The sequence below is a fragment of the Akebia trifoliata genome, chromosome 12 (assembly GCF_017979445.1).
Source record: "Akebia trifoliata isolate Shusen 1 chromosome 12, ASM1797944v1, whole genome shotgun sequence".
In the NCBI taxonomy this organism is placed as follows: domain Eukaryota; kingdom Viridiplantae; phylum Streptophyta; class Magnoliopsida; order Ranunculales; family Lardizabalaceae; genus Akebia; species Akebia trifoliata.
In genome coordinates this window covers 7,300,735-7,328,669 of record NC_141386.1, presented here as the reverse complement: position 1 = coordinate 7,328,669, position 27,935 = coordinate 7,300,735, and the positions used below count along the sequence as shown (strand labels likewise).

Sequence of the window (27,935 nt, the reverse complement as noted above, 5' to 3'; positions counted from 1 at the left end):
CGGGAACTGTAGATCTTCTCTCCTCGGGATACACACTTACGGTTACCCTACAACGTGAAAAGTAAATTTATTTGGTGAGTATTCCACGTAGGAAAGTCCGATTATTACGACTCTAACTCTAAAAAAAACTCTATAAATTTGAAACACACGTAATGGTTTCTGCAACTGTTTTGGTGGTGGTGGTGTTTTGCAAAGATGGTTGGTGGAAACTCAAACAGAGTTGATGTTTCAGATCATGAAACCACTCTTAGAATCTCAACAGAGACAATGGAGATTCACAAGGTCTGCTTACCACCAAATAAAACTACTTTTCAATCACTCAAACACACAACTTCTGAGATTTTCTTCCCAGATGATCCTCTTCACAGATTCAAGAACCAAACTTTCTTCAAAAAACTTGTTTTGGGTCTCCAATATGTCTTCCCTATATTTCAATGGGGTCCTAATTATAGTCTCAATCTTCTTAAATCTGATGTTATCTCTGGTCTCACCATTGCAAGCTTGGCAATCCCACAGGTTAGTGAGTGAGACAGACAACTCATGTTGTTTGTATTTTCTTTATTTATTTATTTTGGTTGTGTTTTAAATGAAGTTATACTTTCTTTTTTTGGACTTATTTGAGTCTGGGTTTTGTAAAAGAATGATTTTTTTTTTCTTGCCTTACTTGATTTTTAAAACAAGTATAGATTTTCTGAATTGGGTTTTCTAAATTGAACTTAAATTTCTTATTTTAAATGAATTAATAAAAAGCTGTTCTTTAGGGTTTTTTTTTTTTTTTAACTATATTTTCTGGGTGAACAAACGGCAATCCAAACAGAGCAGGATGATCTTATTTGGGTTTCCATTAAAAAAAAAAAAAATTAAACTCTATTTTGGATCCAAAGAAATGTATTATGTGAGAATTTTCAAGGAAAAAAAATGCTTCCGCACAAAATGATCATAATAGGTATATAGAATTAAAAAATGCTTTTGAGGGAGTGGTAATCTGATTTTGTTTCTTACTTTTGTAGGGAATTAGCTATGCAAAGCTTGCAAGTTTGCCTCCTTTAATTGGACTATGTGAGTAGTACATATTCTTTTTTACATTCAATGTCGAATTCAATCGTTGATTGATGGAGAACTCTGTTGGCTTTATAAATCTTTGAAAACTTTCTTGATGTTTTTTTTTTTTTTTTTTTCTGAAGATTCAAGTTTTGTTCCACCATTGTTGTATGCTATTCTTGGGAGTTCTAGACATCTTGCAGTCGGTCCTGTCTCGATAGCATCTCTAGTAATGGGTTCGATGCTCGAAGAGATGGTCTCTCCAACTACAGATCCAATTCTATATCTTAAATTGGCGTTCACTGCTACTTTCTTTGCTGGTGTGTTTCAAGCATCCTTGGGTCTACTTAGGTAAGAGCTTCAAATTTAATTAATTATTTTATTTTTTTTTCTAAAAAACCCATAAATTATTTTTCCTAGTTTGGTGATTTCAACTTAATTTCAAAAAGAAGGATGTTTTGGATCAAACCCATTGAGTTTTCCTTCATTCAAGATTCTATTATTAGTATTGGGTAGGTGTCTGACATCTCTCCTTAACTTCTAACCTTAAAAGGAGTTATATGAGATTGTTATCAGTCTTGTACTTAAGAGAAAATGCAGCTTGGAGTGTCTCTAAGATTTCAATTCCTACAATGATACAAAAATCAATTTTATAAGTATTTCTTAGTAAAATTCCAAAAAAAAAAAAAAAAAAAAGATTAGATTATGGTAATTTTCGACTAATTCTTTAGTTAACATCTTTATCTATTTTAATTTATAAAGAAAAATTGGCCAGATTTTGAGAAGGTTGGCCAAATAAAAATACTTGGAAGGATTTTTTTAAAATTTTCTTTTGGTAATTGAATTGTATTATTTACAGGTTAGGGTTCATCATCGATTTCCTTTCGAAGGCGACCCTAATAGGTTTCATGGCGGGGGCAGCAATTATTGTTTCTCTTCAACAGCTGAAAGGGTTGCTTGGGATTGCCCATTTTACTACTAAGATGCAATTCATTCCTGTGATGTCCTCCGTTGTCAAACAATCAGATGAGGTAAGAAACAGAACATAAGACACTTAAATTCACACACACACACACCCCCCATAAGTTACCCATCTTGCTTTACTACTGTTTTGGTAAATTTCTTTTCTTGTAATATCCTTTCTTTTCCAGCAAATAGAAGAGTTGAAAAACTTAAAATACATGCACGCACATGCCCACATACACACATGTAACTTTGGATGATATATTTTTGACACACAACTAATGGGACCGACATGGAAATGAGTCAAAGGACAAGGATGATATCTTCAGCATGTACGGCTGTCAATGGATCGGATCATACCCGAAATGCAATCTGTTCTGATGTGATGACTTCGGGTTTAGATCAATGTTTTGGATTTTGATAAGGATCCAATCCAATATCTTATTGGATAGGATCTGAATCAATTATGTCCCGATTTAATAATATATTAGAAAGTCTATACATTACACTATATATTTTGTTGAGATATTTAAATTATAAAGTTTACGTTGGTTTTGTATATAAAATTGGGTTTATCTTGATCTGGACCCAATCCGATTGTTAATTGGACCAAATCTAGGTCTCAATATTGAGATCCGATAAAAACCCAATCCTACAAAGGTTCGATAAAGTCTCTGTTCCTATCCTTATTGGATCGATTTCTTCAACTTCATTAAAAAATGTATTTTTTAAAAAAAAAAAAAATCGAAGGGAATGACATCATCAGCATGAAGATCATTTTTTGCAATAATCAATTAATTCAGATAATTCTAATCTTATAAAAAATTTACTCAAAACTAATAATAACAAATTATTTATTTATTTCATCATTATATGTTGAAAACTCCATATTTGATGTGCAGTGGTCATGGAAAACTATTGTAATGGGCTTGAGTTTCCTTGCCTTTCTACTTACAACAAGACATATTGTAAGTTATTATTCTATTAGCCCATCTCATGAACTAATAAGTTTATCACTTATTTATTTTTGGAGAGCTTCTACTGCCACAGTAGCTTTTACTTAGAGAACCTCAATTAATATCACACTAACAAATAATTCACACACATCTTGAGGTGTCTAAGTAAAATTTGGTGTGGAAATAGAATCTCTTTTATTTTTACATTCAAGAGTATTTCCTCTATTTATTTAACATTTTTTTTTAAAATTTTTAAAAACTATTTTAGAGCATTAGGAAACCAAAGCTCTTCTGGATATCGGCAGCGGCTCCATTAACATCTGTAGTTGCATCAACACTTCTGGTTTTCATCCTCAAAGCTCATGTTCACAGCATTTCCACGGTAAGAATCAATTATCTGAGTAGATTTTCCTTAATATTTTATATTGTAACACTGAATTAAAAAAAAAAGATTAAGTATAATATGTGGTACAAATATTTAAAGATTTGCACCATTTCGGACTGCTTTGGTCAAGAAATTCAAATTTAAATTGAGACTAGAATCAAATATTGGCGTTGAAACATTGAATATTTCAGATTTCAATATAACCCATTGTTTAATTAATTTATTCTTTTGTTTAGGAAGTCTTTTTGGTGTATCTCTATATTAATATTTGGTGTGTTGTGTTTATTAATGCTAATTTTTAGTCCATATTGTTATGTAAAAACAGATTGGGCACTTAGAAAAAGGTCTGAACCCACCTTCAGCAAACATGCTATATTTTCATGGGCCTTTCTTGTCCCTAGCTATCAAAACAGGCCTTATAACTGGGATTCTTTCTCTCACTGTAAGTCATCTATTCTAAACCCATTTTTTTTATTTTGCTTCCTCTTAAAGTATCATATAATATTAATTACAATGGTAATTTTGTAAATATATTTTTATATTTACAAAATTACCATTGCAAAAGATCAACAAAAAAAAAAAAAAAAAACAACCTTTTTAAGGGTAATTTTGATTTTGATTAAAATAAATAAATGAATAAAAAATCCTGATTAGAAACAGTTTTAAGAAAATTAAATAAGTTGGGTTGTTAAGATCATCTAATTGGAGGTCTAGAAAATCCATTCCCATATATATATATATATATATATGGAAAATGGTTGAATGACACAAAGGTGACAAATGATGTGGTGGCACGCACATAACCATAGGTGCTTTTTTACTTGTATCTCGAGGAAAAGCATTTACGGTAATGTGCACGACACAACATCATTTTGTCACCATCGTGTCTCCGTTTGTGTCACCCCAGCACAACTCTATATATATATATATATATATATAGATGGGGGGGAAATTTGGAGTTTGTTGATATATATTTTGTTAATTTTGTAGGAAGGAATTGCAGTGGGAAGGACATTTGCTTCATTGAGAAATTATCAAGTTGATGGAAATAAAGAAATGACGGCAATTGGTGTGATGAATATGGTTGGTTCTTGCACATCATGCTATGTCACCTCAGGTGATCGATCCCACACACACACATCATGCTATTGCCACACCAACTTTTACTTGCAACACATCAAAATCATTAATTCTAATCTAATTTTATGTAATATAGGATCATTTTCTCGATCTGCCGTTAACTATAACGCTGGAGCACAGTCGGCTGTATCTAACATAGTATTGGCATCAACAGTGCTAGTAACTCTGCTGTTTTTGATGCCACTGTTTTATTATACTCCGAATTTCATCTTAGCGGCTATCATCATAACGGCCGTTATCGGACTAATAGACTTCAAAGCTGCAATTAAGTTGTGGAAGGTTGATAAGCTTGATTTCTTGGCTTGTTTATGTGCCTTCTTTGGTGTTCTCTTCATCTCTGTCCAGATTGGTCTCCTCATTGCTGTAAGTAACATATCTTCCTAATATTTTACACTCTCTTTTCTTTATGGATAAAATTTGATTTAAATTTTTTAGAAAATATATTTATATTTAAATAAAGAGTGATGATTTACACAAAAACATGGACTGAATCTGACATGTTGGGTGGAATAATATTGGTAGGTGGGAGTGTCAATATTCAAGATAATGATGCATGTAACAAGGCCAAATACGGTGGTTTTAGGGAATATTCCTGGGACTCAAATATTCCAAAATCTTAGCCGTTATGGGGAGGCATCTAGGGTTTCTTGTTTCCTTATACTTGGCATTGAATCCCCTATATATTTTGCAAATTGTACTTATCTTCAAGAAAGGTATTAATCTCTCTCACTCTCACACAATACTTTAGACATCAATTTTAAGTAAGAAATAAGGTGTACTAATCCAACAAGATACAACCTTGCATACATAGTATTCATGCATGGGTCAACGGTTGATTTTCATCCATCATGGGCTCGGAACCACCCATGATGGACCTATTTATAGGGCATGCAACAATAAAAGTTCCAATCCAAACCAATAAAACTGACTTGTGGTTCGGGTTGTCCATGGGTCAGTGTTATTTGACTCTTTTAGTTATCGGGTTGGGCTGATTAGGTCCAAGTCACATGAGTTTGGGTCTAGTCCCATCAGTGGCTTGGTCCAACCCAATAAATTATATTATAATTATATTTATGATATATCATAGAATTAGTTATAATTGATTGGACCAGAGTAGCCCAAAATAGAGCCCAATACAGTCGGGACAGTAAGAAAAATGATTGCCAGCTGGCATAGGAGTAGAACTATAACTTAACGCCTAAGAGTACAGGATCTACATTCTTTGCTCAATTAATTTTTTTTATTATAATTATTGCAGGATATTAAGATGGGTAAGAGAAGAGGAAGAAAGGGTACAAGCAAATAAGGAAAATCCAATAAAATGCGTCATTTTGGATCTGACAGGTAAATTAGTTACTCAATCCTATATTTCATTATGAACCCCACCCCACACACACACACACACTTACGTTTTTATTTATTTATTATAGGGTATTGGTGTAGCAATATAAACTTTCTTTATTTTAGAGAGCTTTTATTGACAAACCCAATTTTTTTTCCCTAAAACACACCAAACTATTGTGAACCCCCCATTTAATTTTGGGTGAGTCTCCATTTCATGCAATGAATATGAAGAGATTTCAAGTCTGGTACACTCTGCATTTTAATTCCCAAAACAAGTTTTTTCAGTGGATCCATCACTTTTATAATCAACAATCTTGTTGATGAATTCTTTGAGTATATAAGTGCCGATTCATTGGAAAATCATGTTTTGGGAATTAAAATAAAATGAACATTGTACTGGAACCGGAATTTTGTCATAAGTTGCGCACGTTTAGGGAAATCTCTCTTTAATTTCAAAAAAGGATTGGTGTGTTGTAAGTAAAAGCTGGTGTGCCAATAAAATCTCACTTATTTTATGAGGAAACCCCAAGTGTGTCAACCGTATGGCATAGATCACAGCCATTCCTTAAGATTACAACAGAAGGGATGGTTAAGATTGTTCTGGTTTGACCCATTGAGCTGACTCAAACCATTTTACATTTTTCAGCTGTAACAGCCATTGACACCAGTGGCCTTGAATCATTATTGGAACTTCGAAAGACACTCGAGAAACGATCACTTCTGGTAAGAGGAACAGAAACCACTTTGTGGTCACTTTTATTTTTTGGTTTGTTGAGTTTAGTCCCATATCGGACACATATTTATAAGCTTCTGGGCCTATCCACTCATTGCCAATTGGTTTTGAGTTGGACTCCTAAATATATCAGGGTTTATCATTCTAATGAGTTTAAACATTAATGTGTTTCTTTTGGTGTTTGTTTGTTGTAGCTTGTTTTGGTGAATCCAGTTGGAGAAGTAATGGAAAAGCTCCACCGTTCGAAAGTCTTGGAATCCATTGGGCTGAATGGGTTGTATTTAACAGTTGGAGAAGCCGTTGCAGATTTGTCATCGAAATTTAAGGCTCAGAATGACATTCCTTGATAGGGTCAGATTCCAGTTGATAAATAAGAAAGAAATAATAGGTTCTTGATGTTGTTGTTTTGGAAGTATGCGAAGGTTGCTCTTCTGAAGAGTTTTTGGGGAGAAGTCTTTATGTAACTAATAAACCCAAACATGTTATACAAACTAGCATGTGCACAGCTCTTATAAGAAAGAGGTTTTGAATATATGAATTGTGTGTTTGTGTGTTTTTGAGAGAGAGAGAGAGAGAGATACCCCAAATGATGATAAACCCATGTTCACAGCTCTCAAAATCATTGATTTTTCTCCAAAAGCTCAAGTTGTCTTTCAACTTGTAGGTTAAAAGTTTTTAACCCAGTCTTAAACATGAAGTTTCTCTCTCCTTCAATCTTCAAATCTCAAGAACAAGATAGGAATTGTGGAGAAGTTGACGAGGATAGATGTTTGGGGATAAAAAAATTCAAAAGGGTTCTTGGCAAGAGCTTGAAGAGGATGGATTGAAGATGAGGTCCAGGAGGTTAAAAGAAAACAATGATTTTGGGGAGAAGAAATCAATGGTTTTTATTAGAGGTTTAAGATGAGGGCATTTAGATCATTATAATTAGTCACACACAGGCAACCACTGTCAATGGGTTTGTCATCAGTTTGGAAACACAGGTGGAGTGGAGAGAGAGAAGGAAGTTTTTCCGAAGGATTTGGAAAAGAGAGATGCTTTATGCCTCAAAGACAGACTAAACAAAACACTTAGATTTCAGATCAACAACCTGTTTAAAATATGGATGCAAAATTATTAAACAGAAAGTCATATATAGATGATATTATAAAAGATCAAACAATTAAATTCCAACAATTGGGCACAATATGTCTATCGGTAGATAAAGAATACCAAAACCTTGTTGGTTTCATCCAGCTAAAAAGCTCACTCCCCTGACCTGGAAATATCAATTAAGATTTAGCTTTAATAAGATCCTCATTGACCTGAATCCCATGGACAATGAACAAAGTCTCTCTAAATACTATTTACCACTACAGCTCAGATTTCCCCATACAATTCATAAACTACTTATTTTTTGAGAAAGGCGTCATGCCGTGGTCCAGTCCTGAATTTGTTGTCGGTAAATGGAAAATAGAACGGACAATAGTAAATGAGGTTCAGGACCTTCATTCTCATCTCACTCACATTATCAAATTGGGTATCTCACAAGCTTTAACCAAAAACTCCTCCAAAGCAATGAACAAATCCTGATCACCTGTCTGCAATTTTTTTTGCCATAAATGCTCTTGCCCTTGCCTGTAGAGTTTTCTCTCTGTCAGTCAAACATCAAACATCTGCATGGAAGAAATCTCAAATAGTAAGTGTTCAAAAAATTGAATGTCATTTCAAACTTCTTTCTTTTTTATAAGCAAAGAAAATTTACTAAAGAAAAAAACAAGAATACAAAGTAGTCAAGGTGAACTGAAAGAAACAAAGTGGGACCAAAAAGCCCCGACAAAGACTGACTACAAAACAACCAAATTACAAACTTTATCTCATCTTACAAGGAAATCTTCAAAGAAAATCCCTTGACAAACTTTAAAGACTCCACAAAATCATCTTCACCCCAATAAAAGAGACGTCCCAATAGAGCCAAGACTCGAACAAGGAGCAAACCGTCTTTGGAAAACAGCCCACTAAACTGAACAAGCTACATCTCCTCCTTCCCCCACCCTGAAAGAAGAAATAGCTCTCCCTTTCTTCAAAGACAGCTCATAAAGAAGTGGGAATTTTTCCTAAATAGACACATCCCCACACCAACAATCCTTCTATAACCAAATCGTGTTCCCCCTCCTCACCGTAAATCTCACTCTCCTCCAAAAGATGGGCATCCCCTTAATAATTCCTTCCCAAACCCTATACCCAAAAAGGACCCTTAGCAGCCCCACTCTACCACTCAATCTCTTGTACCCCGAACTTGCTTGCTATAACCTTCCTCCACAACCCATCCTCCTCCTCACCGAAACCTCCACAACCACTTACCAAGGATTGCAAAATTCATCCACCCAAACTTCCTCAAACCAAGGCCACCCTGCTTCTTAGTCATTCATGTAGAGGTCAAATTTGTGATTGCCTCGAGATCTCATTTTCTTCAATATGATGTACTGCCCCTCCTGGAATTCGTCCATGATCCTTATTCCACAGAGCCTTCGATGCTTAAGTTAGATTCTATGAAATTCTTAACAAAGATTAAGTACTCATAATTTTCTTACCTTAGATGTGGGGATTCATCCCTATTTATAGAATAAGGATCTTATTTTACACGTTAACAACCTTATCTCCTTTTTTGGGATAAGAGTTGTGCAAGATCCTCTTTCCAAGAGTCCCATTTAGTTATGTCGTCCAAATCCCGAAATCCCAGGGATTAGATCCCTTTTTATTCATGGAATCCCATTCTCTTGAGCCATATACACTCATTGAATAACCGAGCGACTGCTCAGCTACGGTCGGAAGAAAGACAACAGTGAATTTCACTGTTCCTAAAAAATATGTGGTGTTACTTCATAGGTCGGAGAATTTATCCCTCCACGGTGCCCCCTTTCGGAAGATCAGGAGTATCTTTTAGCCTTCCAAGAACTTATAATGTAGTACCTCTAAGCAGTCAATTCCTTGACTTCCATTCTTTTAAACAACATGAGTTAATTCAATTCTGGTTCCCAATGCGCACATTAAATAGCCGTCCCACGTGTCTTGCCTTGGTTGGTCTGCAACCTTGAGCCATTGCTTCTTTATGAGGACACATTTATTGCCCTCGTTCGACTTCCCCAACAATTGTTTTTTCCACATGGCGCTTTCCTATTGGTTGGGTTTGAGCTGCATGGCATTCGGTCGCCTCGTTCTTTGGGCGCAATGATGGCAGAGACAACCCATCATGTACCCTTTGTCCAAGGTGACCCTGACCATAGGATGTGTTACATATCTTGAGGATATTCTCCTATAAATACTTTTCCTTTCTTTTTCATTTTCACTTTTCTCCATTTCCTTGTTGAAGTGTTGTCAATTTTTCCTCTCAAGCTTCGTCTTCGTTCGAATTTTCCGGCCAAAGCTCCGTTCACTTCCTCTCTTTCCCTCCCTATCTTAGGTACCCCTTTTGTCTTTTCCTTTCTTTTTCTCTGTTTTACCATTTTTCTTGCCTTTCCTTTGTTAAAAAACCCTAAATGCCATTAGCAAGAAACCATATGTACTTGCGAAGCCTTCAATGGAGGACTTCCGAACCACATTCTCAATTCCGGAGTTCGAGGCTACAGAATGGTGCGATTCCCCAACCCCTAACGAGACCTGGGAGAGGGATTCGACTGTTGCCCTCTCCCCACTGACCTGAGAGGTGCTGAACTTCTACCATAAAGCTCCTGGGCAGATGACAGGAAATTTCCATTGGACACGTCTCTCTCCTTATAAGCTTCTAGGCCTCTCCACTCATTGCCAATTGGTTTTGAGTTGGGACTCCCAAACTTATCAAAAAGATATTAAAAGTCCCCCTTCCCATCCTTGTTCATTTTTTTTACTTCATTTTCTACCAACCAGAGATTCTTAGCTTTCCCTTAGTTTCCCAATTGATTTTCCGTTGTTCCTACCAAGTTAACACATAACCCTTTAATTTAATGGAAACTATATGATGCTTGGGACCTCATTATAACCAAAGATGTGTTCTAAAGTGCTCACCCAATCTACAAACTCTTCGAAGTTCATTTTCCCATAGTATGTAGGAATTTCAACTCTTACATTCATACCTTCATAAGTTTGCTCTTTCATTTGAGTGTGCCTATGGTAAACTCTCTTCATTCAGTTCAACGTGCAAAACCCGGCAATAACAAAGGTTGAATCTCCTTCTGACACATCATTACCATAATGATGTGAAGAAGTTCTTGCCTCGCAAGGCAATGGGTGATTTCTTCAACTTGCCTTCGTAGATTCTCAATCTCCTCGTCACAATGATCAAGAGATGGGTCTTGTCTAGCAGAACCACATCTAATTGATAAGAGCCTGAAGGATTCAAGCTCTTATAAAACCTGATTTCTAACAGAAAAAAAAGAGAATAGTAGCAGAAGGAGGGGAAGACAGAAGAAGAGTAGAAACAGAATTTTAATTGATGCCCAATGCATTCTATGTACATTTTTATATAGATTTCTATTTGCCTTTCTAATTGAACTCAACTTGGGACTCTACTTTCCTAAGAACACTCAACCTACAAATAAGAAAATAAGGAAATAAACTTGCCTAAAATCACCCAACATAATCTCTAATCTAGGAAACAAATTAACTAAATATAGTAATTAGAAACATACTAAAATAAGCATCGTATCATCCCACCCTCCCTTGAGAAACAACCTTGTCCTCGAGGTTGAAAATCAGGAAACTGACTAGAAAATTCAGACCACGGTTCCCAAGTAGCATCTTCAGTAGTTGCCCCAACCCATTTAACCAAAACTTCCGTGTCAGCAGCATTGTTCTTTTTAACCATGCGATGATCCAAAATAGTTTCAGGTTCAACTTGAAGAATACCCAAGTCAGTAAGTATGGGCTTGTAGGCTACTGAACCAATCTTCTCAACAACCTTGTATGGACCATAAAAAAGTGGTGACAACTTGAAAGAAGTATCGGATTGAAGTGAAAGTTGTCGATATGGTTGTAGACGGAGAAACATAAAGTCCCCAACTTGAAATTCTCGTTCTGTACGATGTTTATCGGCATTTTGCTTCATACGGTGTTGGGCTGCAATGAGGTCTTCCTTCAATAAACGAACAATCCTATCACTGATCACGCAATGTATTGTCAACATGATGAACGGACAAGGAACCCGGCATATAAGTGGTGAGTAGGTGGGGGTTGTCCATAAACAGCATCATATGGAATCATGAGTGTAGACCTGTGAAATGTGGTTTTGTACCACCATTCGGCCCACGGAAGCCAACAAATCCATTGATGGGCTTGAAGACCCTTGAAACAATGTAAATAAGTCTCAAGGCAACGATTAACAACTTCTATTTGGCCATCCGATTGATGGTGATAAGCAGAACTCATTTGTTGCTCAACATTGTGAAGTTTGAAAAATTCCGTCCAAAAACGACTTGTGAAAGTAGGATCACGATCACTAACAATCGACTTAGGCATACCATGAAGTTTAAAAACATTGTCCACATAAGCTTGAGCTGTCGTATAGGGGGGAGTCAAGGGTATGAAATGAGCAGCTTTAGAAAAGCGATCAATGACCACCATAATCGAAATTTTCCCATTAGAACGTGGAAGGTCATTGATAAAGTCCATTGACACGTCCAATCAAACACTTTACGGAATGACACATATCACATTCAGCAATAAAACACTTAAGCATGCATTTGAGGCCCTTCCAATAAAAAGACATAGCCAAATGTTTAGCTTTTCGAAGGTAGCCAAAATGCCCCACACAACCAGAAGAATGCAAGAATTCCATGATCTCGGTGCACAATGGTGAAGATTGGGCAATAACAATAGGTGGCTTCTTACGTTTGGTCCCACTTCTTGTCCTTATTTAAGATTCCGTAGTGTCATCCCAATTCTCTTATTTTTGTTGGGAATCCACTTCCTTTTCTAGTAGGTTGAAGATTCTTTGGAGGTTAACACCCTTTGCAATTTGTTAGGTTTTGTGGAAAGAAAGAAATTCACGCACATTCGATGGCAAGGAAAAGAACTTACAAGATCTTCTATTCAACACCCTTGGTTTGTTATTCTGTTGTTGTAAACAGCTATAGGAGTTTAGAGGCCTTTCCCTTGAAGATTTTATGTTTAGGTGGGAAAATGTAATTAGGGTACAATTGCTTTTGTGTACTCTGTTTTAGGACAGCTTGTCCTCGCATCAATAAATTTTTCTGATAAAAAAAAAAAATCAAACAGCCAAGTAGAAATCGGTATGGTAATTGCAAGGAGGCAACTCTCCTTAGGTAAATGTGATAGCGCATCAATTGCCAAGTTTTCGCATCCCTTACGATATGAGATAGTAAAATCATACCCCAACAATTTGGAAAGCCATTTTTGTTGTATAGCCATAGTTGTCAAAAGCAAGGCCTAGGCGCCGAAGCAGCCGCCTAGCTTTCTCAAGCGCCCAACACTTAGAGCGGGATTTTTTTTAAAAAAATCTTTTTTTTTCTTTAGTCTTTTCAAAAAGATCATGGTCTAGGATGTCTTATTAGATTTTTTTAAACATAGGGATGTCTAAAATATTCACCAAAACTTTGAGGGCATTATAAAAAAAATCTTTTTAGTATTTATACTTCTAAGACTTCTCAAAGTTGAAAGCTAGGACTCACTTTCAAGTGGAGAGAGATGACGACGACAATGATGGTGGTGGTGACAATGCCCCGATCAATTGGAGGGATGAGGACATTATTGACTTCAGATTAAAGGATTTTTGTTAACTATTGATATCTATGAAAACTAAATTGAAGATACTCTATTTACATATTTTTCTTAATTGTTACTTTGATGGATTTTAAATTGCAAATGTTAGGTTGACTAGTTGGGTTGTGGATTTTAACTGATTATTGACTCGCAAGTTTGCCAATTAGTTGATGTTTCCCTGGCAATTGCATATTTTTCATTATTCTTTTCTTCCTATTTCTTATTTTTTGCATTATTTTTAATAAATCTAAAAAAAAAAAAAAAAAATTTGTTGTCTAAGCCCCGCTTAGCGCTTTTAACCACCTTGGTTCCAACATATGTTTAATGTTGCAATGGTCAATGAGAATAGTAAAATGGCAACCGAGTAAATAAGGTTGACATTTTGACACACAATGGAGGATAGCCAAAACTTCTTTCTCATATGTAGATAGGCCATGATATCGATCAGCAAGAACTTGGCTAGTGAACACGAGAGGTCAACCCTCTTGCATAAGAATGTCGCCGATGCCCACACCGGAAGCATCATATTCGATAATAAAAGATTTAGAAAAATCTGGAAGGGATAAAATTGGGGCTGTTGTCACAACGGTTTTGAGATCCATGAAACCTTGAGTGGCCGCATCTGTCCATGTGAAATAATCTTTTTTGAGAAGCTTTGTGAGCGGTGCACTAATGGAGCGATAGTGATGGATGAATTTGTGATAATAGCCAATAAAGCCTAAGAAACCTTGTAAACTCTTGATAGTTTGAGGAACAAGCCAATCCACCATACAAGCCATCTTGTCTAGATCAGCTGCCACACCATTGGAGTGATTATGTGACCCAAAAACTTAACTTCTGAAGATGCAAATGAGCATTTTTGGAGTTTAACAAACAAATTATTGGCCCGTAAAGTGTGAAACACTACTCCAAATGTTCCTAGTGTTGATCTAAGGAAGGATTGTAAACAAGTATATAATCGAAAAAACTAAAACAAACTCCCTAAGATATGGTCCAAAAATCAAATTCATCAAGCTTTGGAAGGTCGATGGAGCATTGGTGAGCCCAAATAACATCACCAAAAATTTGTAATGACCTTCATGTGTTCGAAAGGCCATTTTAGGGATATCAAGTTCATGAACCCTGATTTGGAGATACCCAGAACAAAAATCTACTTTTGTAAAGTAATTAGACCCATGTAATTCATCCAAAAGTTCATCGATAATCGGGATAAGAAACTTATCTTTGGTGGTGATTGCGTTTAAAGCTTGATAATCAACACACATATGCCACATACCATCAGATTTATGCACAAGCAAGACGAGTGATGAAAAAGGGCTTGTGCTTGGACAAATAAATCCTAATTCCAAAAGTTCTTGAACAAGACACTCTATAGCATCTTTCTAGACATGAGGATAACGATAGGGATGTTAGCTGGGGGTTGTTGCCCCATGAGACAATGGAATGCAGTGATCGTGGGTCCGACTTGGTGGCAATGTAGAAGGCGTGGCAAAGATAACCTCATGACTGATGAGAAGACATTGCAAGGCAGGATGTTGGGATTTAGAAGAAGAATAAGCGGTCTCAACCGATTGTAAGTGGAGAATAACACTGTTGTCCCCCCGTCGACTGTCCTTAGTAATGCATTGGAGACTCGCCACAGTAGCTGATTTGTTTCTAATACCTTGGAAGTAATGTTGGCTCCCCTAACAATGAAAATGGACCCAAAGTTCATCAAAATTGAAAGTTATTAGGCCAAGTGTTCTCAGCCATTGAGTACCCAAAACAACATCGCAACCACCTAGAGGAAGAACGAAAAGATCGGTGAAGAAGTTAAAATGACCAATGGTAAGTGGAACGTAAGGGCACTTCCCATGGAAAATACGTTTGCCATTGTCTACGACCATGACATTAAAAGAGGTTGCTAATGGAGATAATCCATTAGTGTGTCTCACCACCCTTGGATCCACAAAAGTAAGTGCTACCGGAGTCAAGTAAAATAGAGACAGATCTCCCCTTCAAAACACCAAGCACATGAATGGTTTGTGGATTGGAAGACCCATCTAAGGCATCAAGAGAAATTTCCAATCGATCTATCATGTCAACCACTTCATCACATGTGTCTATCGAATCATCACTACTTTCATCTTCGGATGGTCAAGCACCCTCCATAAGAAAGAGTTGTTTGGTCTTACATTGATGTTTACGTTGAAATTGTTCATCACAATTAAAATAAAGGCCTTTACGACATCGTTCCGCCATTTCAGTCGGTGAAAGACGACAAATTTGAAGTTGAGCAGAGTTATTCCCGGATGAAGTGGTCATTGGTGAGGAGATATGCATGGGAAAGAAACAATCATTGTTTGCTCTTGGCTGACGATGTGTAGAAGAAAATTTGTCCTTGACCCGACAAGCCAAACCAATAGTTTGGGTAAGTGACGTCGAATTAAAAAGCTTCATGTCGCCGCGAACGTCCTCTTTCAACCCACCCAGAAAACAGTCAACCATGAATGGCAAAGTAGGACCTTGCATAATGGAGTGCATCAATGATAATGCTTATAGGGTGGAGCTTCCCCTGCATTTAAACACATCTGATGTGTTTAATGTACAACATTTACTGCCCTATTATGTCGCCTAACTCGTGGTCGAGTTCTTTTAAGGATGAGATAATGATGCAGTCTAAGTTAGTTAGTTAGTTAATTGTTGTTATTTTGGTTAGTAAGAACCTGAAATAATTAGTTGTTGGCGTTAGTAGTTTGTTAGAATTAGTTAGTTTCTCTTTAGTTTTATTTCGTTACTTTAAGTGTTCATGTAAGGGTAATGTTGACATTTCACTTGGATAATTATATTTCTGTTGTGCCTATAAATAGGCCATCAAATGTAGTTGTAAAAAAGTTTTTAGTTCAATGAAACAGATTCAAAAGAGAGATTTTTCTCTTCCAACTCAACTTCTCTTGAAGTTTCACACAAATTAGTCTAAATTTCCAGATTTGATTGCATCATATACTATACACTGTTAGATCACATTAATAGAAGACGTATTTTGAAATGGCAGTATACGAGATACCATGATAGAGTACATGTACATACTGTAAATAAAGCAAATGAATAACACAACTGACTCCACTCATAAGACATTAATGAGGTTTGTTAGAAGAAACCAGAATACATAGAAAAAGTTCAAGTTCCAAAAACAAATTTTCAAGGATAAACAACAGAGAGAAAGAGAGAGAGAGGCCAAAAACAATGTAGATTTGATGAGGCACAATTCAGTTTATAGAAGAAGAAAGAAACCATATGTATAATAGAAGGGATTTCAAATATGTTCTTCCAGATATTCAACTCAACATAAATCGTCAACAAGGAAAAGAAAAATCTCTTACTTGAACGGTAACGAGTTATGGGAATTTCTCGCAGCTCACGTCTTATGCACAACCATTCACCAAGCAAAGCCATCACTGCAAGGCCAGTACCATTTATGATCCACCAAGTAATTGAGGATGGCCACCCTCCATACATGATGCATATAAAGAGATGGATGATGTAAAGGGTGGCTGAAAAATCTAAGCACTTTTTAGCTCTCTCAATCAAATGAAGTATATAACCAGCCCTGCTCAAACAAGAAAGATTTGTTTGTTAGCAGGTACAACTGCTATACAGTCCAGATTGAGGACCAATAAATGAATAAATTAGTGATAAATTCATATGTACAAGCACCTCACATCATAAAGCAAGGAAACAAGCTAACGTGCAATTTCTGCTCAAAATCTCCACTAAGATACATAATGATCTTAAGGAGGCAAATCACTTAATGTTCATAATTTCCACGAAAAATATGTTTGTTAACTTTTTGCAAGCTAGCTTGCTGCACAGGCACAGCGTTCATGTTTCATAGTAGTGAACCTTGCATCAATCGATGTCACAGACACGGAATGCCTATCATCAAGAAGTTGATTTACATCTAGAGAGCATTTTGACAAGTATTCTGTCTGAAAACTTATATCTATAGTTCTAATTATATGAGAAATATTTCACACAAAAGCATAGGAGTTCCAGAAGAAAATTGAGCTTCGGTATCAAGTGAGTTAAGTAGATCTATAAGAGCAGGTGAAATATGAAGTGGATCTAACAGCACCACCAGAAAGTAGTGTCAAGGGAAAGAATATGACGAAAGGTCAGTAACTTTTAATAATTGCATTCATGCAGCCCGGACATAAACTACTCAATGTTCCAAATGTTAATTGCCTTTTGTTAACTTTTGAAAAACGTATACAATACACAAATTCCAAATTATGAAACATGCCACATGACTGAGAAATTTCCTTGGTAAAACTAAATCACAAAACATGCTGAAGAACTTCAATAGATTTCAAGTGTAATTTTCCATTTCATGCACAAGGAACAACAAATCCTCCTCTCTCAACTTATCAAAAAAAAGAAAAATTCCTCCGCTCTCAGATCTCTGCAAAAGGGCTTATTACAAGCTTGACTCTGAATCTTTGACTTCAGAGGGATCGAAGATGATTTGAAGCTTCGAATGCTTGAAAATGGATCAAAGACTTCTTTTATTACTTATTTGACACTTTTGAATCTCTTCCCTTATAACTCATCTTTGTTCTCTATATCAGAGTGTCACCCAGAGATCGGAGACACCTATCAAAAAGTTCATACGGAGAGACAATAAGAATTCAAATATCCCTTGTGCAGAAAAATCTTTGCTTCCCAAAAGGGACGCTGGGGCTTGGGATTTAGATAATTCAAATATATGAACAAAGCCCCCTTAGGAAAGAGGCTTTGGAGATATGGATTGGAGTCTGAGGAACTTTGGAGAAAGGTGGTCGAAACCAGGTATGAGAACCAAATTGGGCGTTGTGGGAAGGGCAACAGGAGGGGGTCCACTCTATTGGCAAAAGAGATAAGATCAAACTTTGAGAGGCTCAACAGTATGGGAATGAGCCGTTAAAAAAGTCCTTGCCATCTTCACTATTTCGAAGCCAAAGAATGTGTGGGTGCATTGCTGGAAAATGGAGAATGGGAATTCTTTGTAAGATTTGCAATTTTGCAAGAACTTAAATGATTGGAAATTAGAGGATCTTGGAAGATTTTTGGCATTGATCCAAAGATGGAAAGGTGTACGTGTAAGAGGGAGATCAGAAAATTTGCAGAGGAACCTTAGTGGGCCATTCTCAATCAAATCCTTCATTGCAAATCTATGAAGTTGGAACTATATCCAAGTTAGCCTGGAAAGTTGCGGTCCATTCCAAAGTTGCCTTTGTTATGTGGGCATCTCCCCTAGTGAAACTCCCAACATTGACAATCAAGAGGAAGAAGATTATAATGAATGCTTGTTATGCGAGGTTGATGGAAAGTCCATTTGCCATCTATTCCACCATTGTAACTTCTCTAGAGCCTTCTGCTTTGGTATACTATCTTCACGTGGAGTATCTTGGGTCTTCCCTAGATCCCTCTTTGAGATACTTTTGGGCTGGCACCTCAAAGGGTTCAACAATAAGGCAAAGTGCTTTGGAAAATTGATCCCGTTTGCAGTGTTCTAGCAAATCCACCGGGATAGAAGTCTTTCAGTAACAATGAAAACAAAATGGAGTCAAGTATTCTTTCTCCTGAAGCTTTGAACTCTAGGACTTCTATCATTCCAAAAAGAATTAAAAACAAAGCAAACACAATAAACAAAGCTTCCTAATGAACTATCAACCCCCATCTAAATACAAAATCCACAAAGGACACTCCATGAAGTTTTTATGCATCAAGAGCTACTAAAAGATAAGGAATGTGATGAATAGGATTATAAAATGTATGAGGGTCAGCTTCCACCCCTTTAAACACACAGATGTTCTTGTATTACGATGGAAAGACATTGCCTATGATTCATTGTAACATTAGTAGTAGTGGGCTCCTTACTCTTATTGGGTAATAAATTACTATTATGGAGTAGAGATCTCCATTCCCACTGCATTATCTTATTGGGTTCACCCTCCATCTTAATTAAATTGTTACACAGAGAAAAATAAATTACTTTTTGGAAAGATTAGTTCTCAACTTCAAAACTAAAAAGAAAGCCTCTCAAAAATCTCAACTTCAAATGCAATTCTCCCACAAAAAGCAGTATGATGTCCACAAACAGTAATTACGAATTATTCAAACTCTCATGCCGATTTCAAAACAGTTCAAAATTCCACCACTAATCTAGCCTCCATCCTCCTCAAAGCTTTCACCACCACAATAAAAAGAAAAGAAGAAAAAGGGTTTCTTTGACGTAATCCCCCTAGAGCTTCTACAATAATTGACTAGAGAACCATTTACCAACATAGAGAAATAGACAGAGGAAACATATTTTTTTATTAACTTCATCCATCAGATCCCAAAGCCCATTATCCCCAACATGTAATCCAAGAAACCCTAATTCATGTGGTCATAAGCCTCTGTTTCCTATCAAGATACCATCCAAGATATCTACTCTTAGCAGAAATTCCTTGCTTCAAAGAGATGATTGAAGGTAAAATGTGACTCTAACACCGATATGATTTTAGTGATAATATTTAAACACTGCCTATCAAAAAAAAATCTAAACACTCCAAGCAAACTAAATGGGGCCTTTGAGCAACAATAGGTGCTAAGGAAGCCATTGATCGGGTGCACAAGAGCCATTTTGAAGAACTGTTGCTAACAAGGACATATCACTCACCTTGCTATTGCATAAAAAATAGACCATTCATTCTGTCTGAAAGACAACATATTCATGCCAACTCTTTTTCAGGTTCTTTTTATTTTTATTTTTTATAAGTGTTAATTTTATTAGAATAAGAGGCAAGAAGGAGGCCGAGGTGGCCCCCAATACACAGAAAACAAGGCAATAAAAAAGAAAAACAAAGCAAAGGCCCCTAACAACTAAGTAGTAACTTTTTTATTTATCAAAAAAACAACTACGCATCACAAAGTGTAGTCCATCTGAAAACAAAGTCCCCAAACAAAATTCCATCAAAATCTCTATTAAGCTTCGACCAAAAGTAAAGATGTCCCAAAATCTCCAAGAACACTTCATGGGGACTACTCTCCTTACTTTGGAACACCCTTTTATTTCTCTCGATCCAAAAACCTCAACCAATGGAAGAGGGAAGGATAGCCCAAAGACGTTTCTTTCTGCAAGAAAATATATTGAAAGCCCACCCTTTTAGAAGAGAAAAAAACGCTTGAGGGAAGATCCAGGGAAACTGAAATAATGACAGAAAGTGCATTCAAATATAACGAGAGAAAGAACAATGAATTAAGATGCGACTAATGGATTCCCCAGCTCTTGCAAAGCAAGCAAAAATTAGGACAAATCCAACCTCTCAAGATTAAATTATCTAGAGTAAGAATTCTTCCAATGGAAGCTAACCAAATGAAAAAAAGAAACCTTAGAAGGAACCAGGCTGGACCAAATAACAGATTCTGTGAAGGATTTATTAAAGGAGGGAAGCAAGGAATTATAGAGGGAACAGACTGAAAACCTCTTATCCTTAGGGTCCACTCTCTTCTATCCTGATCATTCTCCCTATATTAGTGAGAATTTAAAAGATCTAGAAGAGATGCCACCTCGATTATTCCCCAATCATTTTGATTTCTCCTTAACCCCAAATCCCACAAGAATGAACTACCATTGCGAATCAGGCACCATTGCATCGTACAATTCTTTTAAAAAGAACAAGCGAACAGAGAAGGGTATTGAGTTAAAAAAGTGGAATTACCACACCAATTTTCCTCCCAAAATCTAATCTTATCACCTCTCCCCACTTTAAAATTCACCTCACCTTCAGGATTCCTTTCCACAAACTACACCCATAGGAGCCTTTCGCTTCTCCACTACACCAACCAAAAAACTTTTTCCCCATACTTGGCTTGAATCACTCTTCTCCACAAGCTTCCCCTTTCTTCCCCAAAGCTCCAAATGCACTTACCCAAAAGGGCCTTATTGGTTAGTCTCAAGCCTCTAATTCCCAGACATCCATTCTTTTTTGGTATGCAAATCAATTTCCAATTAACCAGATGATACTTTCTTCCCTCTTCCTTGTCATTCATGAACTTCTATAGCTTGACTACCATTGATTTTGGCATTGAGAACAAGGAAAGAAAATAAATTAGAATGCTAGTGAGTGAACTTTTAATCAACGTAACCCTCCCACCTTTAGAGAGGTATCTAGATTTCCACGTGCTCAACTTCTTCTCATCCTCTCTAAACCCCTTCCCAAATGCTCTTACTACAATATGACACCCCTAAAGGAAAAACATCACTAGAACTCCCTAGCGTTGCAGCAAGAATATTAAGGTCCGGCACATTACTAACTCCAAATAATTTGCTTTTTTGCAAATTGATATGTAAACCCAAAAATACCTCAAAAAACACAAAAGGACTCAATATTAGCACATGCTCTCTTGAGTGCTCTAGAAAAACCAATGTATCATCTACAAATCAAGGATGTGAGATTAAGGGCCCTTGGTTCTTAATTTTGAACCTAGACAACTTCCCTAAATCCACGGCTCTATAAAATAGTTTCCCCCATGTTTTTGACACGGTAACAAACAAGGAAGGAGACAAAGAGTCACCTTGTCTCAAATCCCTCAAACCTCTAAAAAACCCAGCAAGACTCACATTGACTAAAATTGAAAAGGAAACCGTTGTGATGCATTTCATGATCCACACGATCCACTTGGCCCCAAACCCCATTCTAACCATCATACACTCCAAAAACTCCTAACACACATGATCAAAGGCCTTTTGTAAATCAATTTTCCCTACCAACCCCCATTTCTTTTCACGAATTCTAGAACCAATGCATTCATTTGCTATCATCACCTATCTAAAATTTGTCTCCCCCTATGAAAGCTCCTTGTGTTCAACCCTTTTCAAAATTTTCAAAACATCTTTCAATCTCGAAGCCAAAACTTTCGAAATGATTTTATACATCGAACCAACCAAACTAATGGGCCTAAAATCTCTCAAATCACCCATCCCCTATCTCTTGGGGATCAAAGCCATGGAAGAAATATTCAAATCATAATCCAAATAATTATTTTCTTGGAGCTCCTTAATCACCAACATAAATCCTCGACCACTATATCCCAACAATGCTTGAAAAAAGCAATGGTAAACCCATCCGGGCTAGAAGCATTATCCCTATTCAAGGAAGAAACAACTGTTCTTACCTTCTATTCCCCTATTGGCCTTTAAAACCACTCACTATCTACCTAAGATAAAGTATTGAACTACAAATTGTCAGGCCTACGTCTCTTGAACTCCTTTTTCCTATAAAGATCTTTATAGAAACTAAAAACACCTTCTCTGATTTTCTCTTCCCCCATACACCTCCACCCCATTAATAATGAGCTTTGAAATTTGGTTGTTTTTTCTATGAAAATTTGTCACTTTCTGAAAAAATTTAGTATTATTGTCCCCTTCTTTCAACCACTTTATCCTCAACTTCTACTTCCAACTTAATTCCTCCATCAAAGCCACCCTTTGGAATTATGACTTCAACTCCGTTCTCTTCACCCTATCCACTACACTAAAATCCCCTTCTTGCTCCATCAAATCCAAGACCTCTATCTCCTTAAGCATTTTTGTTCTCCTACCCACCACTTCTCTATTCCAAGTCTTTAAGTTTTCTTTCAATTTACTCTTAAAAATAAAACCAATACTACCTAAAGAGGGGACTTCACTCCACCACTCTCTAACAAGATCTTTGAAATCGGGATGAATCAACCAGATATTTTCAAATCTAAACAACAAAGGTTTACTCTAGATATATCCCACCTCTAATAGGATTGGAGTGTGATCAGAAACTACGCTTGAAACAACTCTTTTTACCACATTTTGAAACTAGCCACTATGAAGCTGTCCAATTTTGATAACCTTGAGGGAATTTGATTATTGGACCAGGTAAATGATCTTCCCAAAAGAGGGAAGTCCATTAGATACTGTCGATTCACAAAATTATTGAAATCTCTCATACCTTTCGTGATCCTCGAGGTCCCACTTTTCTCCAGACTAAATCTTATAACATTAAAGTCCCATCCTAGAGCCCAAGGCTTATCCCAATAGCTCGCTACATCTTCCAACTCCTCCTAAACTGGTTCCTCTTTGCATTTTTTGTTGGACCATAAATTCCCGAGAAAACCCACTAAAAATCTTCATTGGCACCATTACAAAGAATTGAATCTAAGAAGGCTCCTACAAGATAGTCAGTCACTCTTAAAACATCTTTATCCCACATCAAAATGATACCCCCTGCCGACCCTAAAGTTGGAAGAATCAACCAACCAATGTTAGTGCACCAGAGATCTTTTATAAGATTCTCATCACACTCCCCTAATTTAGATTCACACTCCCCTAATCAATCAACCAATGTTCTACCAATGGGATTGAACACAAATGACAAGCTAAACAAAAAACATGCGTGATGACCAATGATGATGGAAGAAACTGATAAGAGACTTGCAAAAGAAAATGTTCTTTTCGGTAAAAATAGTAGTGCCGACTAAAATGAAATGCATAGAGGGTAACCCAAATTCAACCTAGAAAGCTCCTGAATTTTAGGTAGACCCTGTGAAATATTTTGTTTCTCTTAATATGGGATCAGATTCATGCAAAACTTGGGGTCTTCCATTTTCCTTAAACACAAAATCTGTATAAATATACAGATTTTTTTAAAATCTGAAAAAAAAAATAAATAAATAAAAATTGGAAGCATCAACATAAACACAAAATCTTTTCTGACTGTGATTTCTAGTAGGGGTGCACATTGGATTGGGTAAATCCAAGAACCAAACCAATCCGAAGTCTTTTGGATTGGATTGGTTCGGATTGAGCATGGTTTGGTTCAAGTGTGGATTGTTAAAAAAAAAATCCGATTGTTTTGGTTCAATTCCGGATTAAGGGTATAATAGAACCGAACCAATCCGAGAACCAAACTAATCCGAAGTATCTATATATATATATATAAAGCCCTTTCTTAGTTTCATTTTTCTATTCTCTATTTCTCTATTTCTCTCTTCTTCAAGTTTGAAGAAAATCTAACTGTCGTTCGTCTCCCTCACCTCGCCACTCACCACCTTGCCACCTCGTTGGAAAACGAAGAGGTAATCCATCTCTCTCTCAATTGTGTTAGTATGTTACGAAGAGGTAACTCATCAAAGTCTTTGACTTCATCTCCTCTGTTTTTTTCTAACAAAAACTCATTAAAAAAAAATGTACACAAATCTCTCTCTCAACTCTCAAATGAATCTACCCATTTATGGAAAAACATTCTCAAAGAGTTTGATTCCTTATTTTTTTACGAGAACCTTTATGCCGTGTTTGTTAGATGAAATATACTATACGAACCTAGACTTGGATTTGTTAATCTACTATTTATGAATTAGTTTCCTCACCAATCCATCAAAAATACTAATTTTAAAATTGTAATTTTTTTTTAGTCTCATTGAGCTTCCTTTAATTTTCAATTTATACAAATTTCAGTCAAAATTTAATCATAAACTCATTTTCATTTTAAAAGTATGCATTATTTATGATCTGGTCCAAAGGGTTCATCTTTTGAAAGAAAAAATACTAATTTTTCTATTTTGAAAGTATGAGAACCGAGAACCGGTCCAAACCAATCCGAACCAAGGTTGGTTTGGATTGGATCGGTTCTATAGGATAATTGGATTGGTTCGGTTCCAAAATTGTAGAACCGATCATGTTTGGTTCGGTTCTAATTTTGCCAAAATCCGAACCATGTGCACCCCTAATTTCTAGAAATCAACCACATACTCCATGTTGGCATATATGCACAATGGCCAAAATTTTGAGCATTTTTTTTCTTTCATCAATATCCTCATTCCTAAAACACTCAATTTTTATTCTCATTTTAATTCAATCCTACTCTCATTTTAACTCCTTTTTAATTTCTAATTATTATTATTTTATTAATCTAACTACCTTCTCTACATATTCTACTCCTGAATTCATATGCATCAAATTCAAAAGGCAAGATTCGAGATTCAAAAAGCAAGATTAAAGAATTTTTGCAACATTCAAGAAGCAAAATTTCCTGTTTTTTTTTTTTTCTAATTTAAAAAAAAAAAAAAAAAAAAAAAAATAGATGATATCCAACTGCATATGCTATTTGAAAACATTGAACACTAGTGACTGTGAATCTGTGACAAGGGTTGTGTTTACTGCCAGAAGTTGCACAAGCATCTACCAGTACAATAAATCCTTTCATTTCTTAGTAATGTTATATTTGATCTTACATATACCTGATATTCTTGGAACTCTTTCTTTGTATTTGAGTTTGAGTTCCACTTTGAAGTCTAAATACAAGTCCGAATCAAAGAAACCAAAGATACACAAGACAATAACTAAACAGTTTATATGATAGCTCTAACACCAGTGACTCAGTGACTGTAGAAGAATTTAAGAATAATTGTATCAAGTCTATTTTGTGAGAGCTTGGCAGGAATTTATATTAATTACAAAGATCAAATTACAGAAAGGTCCTTATAAATAAGAATTAAATAAAAGACTATCACTCCTAAGTAATTAAGACAAAAAAACAACTAGCTATATTATTTCCAATAACTGTGACAAGGAGATAGCAGGTTACACTAGCTATAAGAGAATTGTGTCTACTGCATGAAGTTGCAGGGGTGTCTACCAATAAAATAAATCCTTCCATTTCTTAGTAATATTCTGTTTTCTTTGAAGACTAAAGACAAGCAAAGTTGTTTGATTCTTTCACTTTTCCTATGCATGTTGAGAGACTATGGGGTTTGTGAGTTTGATTAGCGAATTGTGATTTTAACTACCCAAAAAAAAAAAATTAGTGAATTGTGATTTTCTGCCCTGATCTATGAATTTGAAACCATCCAACTATTTATTTGGTGTGAAGATATAAATTCTTTTTAAAAAAATTATTTAGGAACTAGACTGCTGCAGCTGCAATACTCTTTTTTAACTTTTTTTCAAAAGTAGATTCTTGGAGAACTTAAATGTTTCAATGGAGTATTCAACTCAAGTCTCAAATCAACTTGGACCAAGAGATTCACCGGATAGGCTTTGTCTTACAAGTTTTTAAACCTCGGTCTAAGTTAAACCTTGATCACATTCAACCCATTGACCATAGAGGAGCTGAATCAAAAGCAAGAACAACAAGTAATTGATTTCTCAATTTATGTTCAGCTAGTCAGTTTTCTCATAGCAATTTGACTAAGGAGAAAATGACAAGCAAAATTTCTTAAGATTGAGGATTATCATTCATGTAATCTTGTATTGTCGCAATGATTTCAATTACTTTTTACTCCAAGTGCAAATTTTCTAGGGAGTTAGTTAATCACATCATAACCCATTGTGACATTGCATATGTGGTGTGATCTCATTTCATGTTGTTATTTCAACTCTTTGGTTGCTTCCCCCACTCCGTTCTTTCACTTTTCAAAAAGTTGGCAATGTCAAGGCTTTCAAGGAAGACTAAGGATTCGATGGCATTTACCACCTTTTATAGCTGTTGGGACCTTTGAAGGAGATGGATTTTGGTGTATTTGATGGAAAGGAACATTCAGTTCAAGAGCTTATAATTAGCATTTTGGATATATTATTCTTTTGAGGCAAATTGTTTGAAAAGTTTAAAAGTATCTTCCTTCCTCAAAGACTTTCTATTCAGATGGGATTCATTTTTTAAGCTAGAGGATAAACCCAAAGTAGTTGTTTTTCATCTAGAGGGTGGGTCAGTAAGCTATCCAAAAAAAAAAAAAGATTTACATTTATGTGCATAAGTTGAATGCAAATCAATATGATATATTTCTCTAAATTTCCATAAAATGTCAATAATTCCAAAATACTCCAACTAATCAAAAGATTAAAATAACAGGGCATTATTATAATAAACAGTTAAAAGTAGCTCAAATAGATAAACTACTGTAAAATTCTGCTATAAACACAGTCTACATTAAACTCTTACCCTGCAAGTGCGGTAAGTAGAAACGAAGCAATGACACACCATCCCGTGACTGTGGAAACAGTGAGAGTAGAGTAATCGAAGAAATATACTAGGCTCATTCGAGATACACGAGTCCCGACAACAATCGACATGAACAGCCCAAGAGTAAGATAGTAAAAGCATTGAAGACAAACAATCTGAGAGACAATGAGCCATGGATCCCATACCGTCGCCCCATAGAACATGACTTCTCTTATTTCTTCCTCAATTTTCCCAATCTAATTCCTTGATGCCAATCTTTAAATCCTCCCAATCGTAAATATTAATTACTAGTCCAAATTCCTCAAAATCTATGAAAACTCACATCTGAATCAACAACACAACAACCAAATCTGGAGAATTCCATCAACAGAATCTCCACATCAGAAGACTAAGCTCAGTACAGGAAAACTAAGCTTTGAGATGAAACAAAACCCTAAATTCACGATTCTTCGATCTGATCTACCAAATTTAAACCTAATTTAGGCATCTTCTTGTACGGGTTTAATGGTTTAAGACTTCCAAGCTTGAGGTTCGAGTAGGGCTTGAATGGACATTTAAAAGCAAAATGAGAGAGACGATAGGTTTAAAATGGTACGGATTTCTCCCCCTAATCCGATTCCGAATTTGGCAAGTTAGGTTGCATC

General features: G+C 36.0%; 2 protein-coding genes across 3 annotated transcripts; one reads left to right on the top strand and one right to left on the bottom strand.

Annotated features, from left to right (window-relative positions):
* The first annotated feature begins 147 nt into the window (after nucleotides 1–147).
* SULTR3;4 (sulfate transporter 3;4) lies at nucleotides 148–7,096 on the top strand. Its single transcript, XM_086419957.1, has 13 exons — nucleotides 148–516; nucleotides 1,011–1,059; nucleotides 1,185–1,392; nucleotides 1,901–2,072; nucleotides 2,907–2,972; nucleotides 3,229–3,342; nucleotides 3,671–3,787; nucleotides 4,336–4,462; nucleotides 4,562–4,848; nucleotides 5,008–5,198; nucleotides 5,744–5,829; nucleotides 6,476–6,552; nucleotides 6,757–7,096. Exons 1-13 carry the CDS (start codon nucleotides 196–198, stop codon nucleotides 6,907–6,909), a joined length of 1,968 nt encoding a protein of 655 aa, XP_086276083.1. The 5' UTR covers nucleotides 148–195; the 3' UTR covers nucleotides 6,910–7,096.
* A 579-nt stretch (nucleotides 7,097–7,675) lies between these two features.
* On the bottom strand, nucleotides 7,676–27,892 carry LOC147388824 (uncharacterized). 2 transcript variants are annotated; one of them, XM_086419958.1, is made up of 3 exons: nucleotides 27,271–27,892; nucleotides 16,660–16,886; nucleotides 7,676–8,179 (listed from the first exon to the last, which is right to left on the bottom strand). In XM_086419958.1, exons 1-3 carry the CDS (start codon nucleotides 27,492–27,494, stop codon nucleotides 8,073–8,075), a joined length of 558 nt encoding a protein of 185 aa, XP_086276084.1. In that variant the 5' UTR covers nucleotides 27,495–27,892; the 3' UTR covers nucleotides 7,676–8,072. The 2 variants fall into 2 exon arrangements, with proteins under 2 accessions (XP_086276084.1, XP_086276085.1); XM_086419959.1 differs by having other exon boundaries at nucleotides 7,676–8,217; nucleotides 27,271–27,882.
* Nucleotides 27,893–27,935: the final 43 nt, after the last annotated feature.

Excerpts from the sequence above, each read along its gene's own strand:
- LOC147388824 (XM_086419958.1), bottom strand. The coding sequence starts at position 27,494 with ATGTTCTATGGGGCGACGGTATGGGATCCATGGCTCATTGTCTCTCAG. Across the intron at positions 16,887-27,270 it reads CTACTTACCGCACTTGCAGG|GGCTGGTTATATACTTCATT; the intron begins GTAAGAGTTTAA and ends TTGTTTGAGCAG. Across the intron at positions 8,180-16,659 it reads CATAACTCGTTACCGTTCAA|GCAAGGGCAAGAGCATTTAT; the intron begins GTAAGAGATTTT and ends AAAACTCTACAG.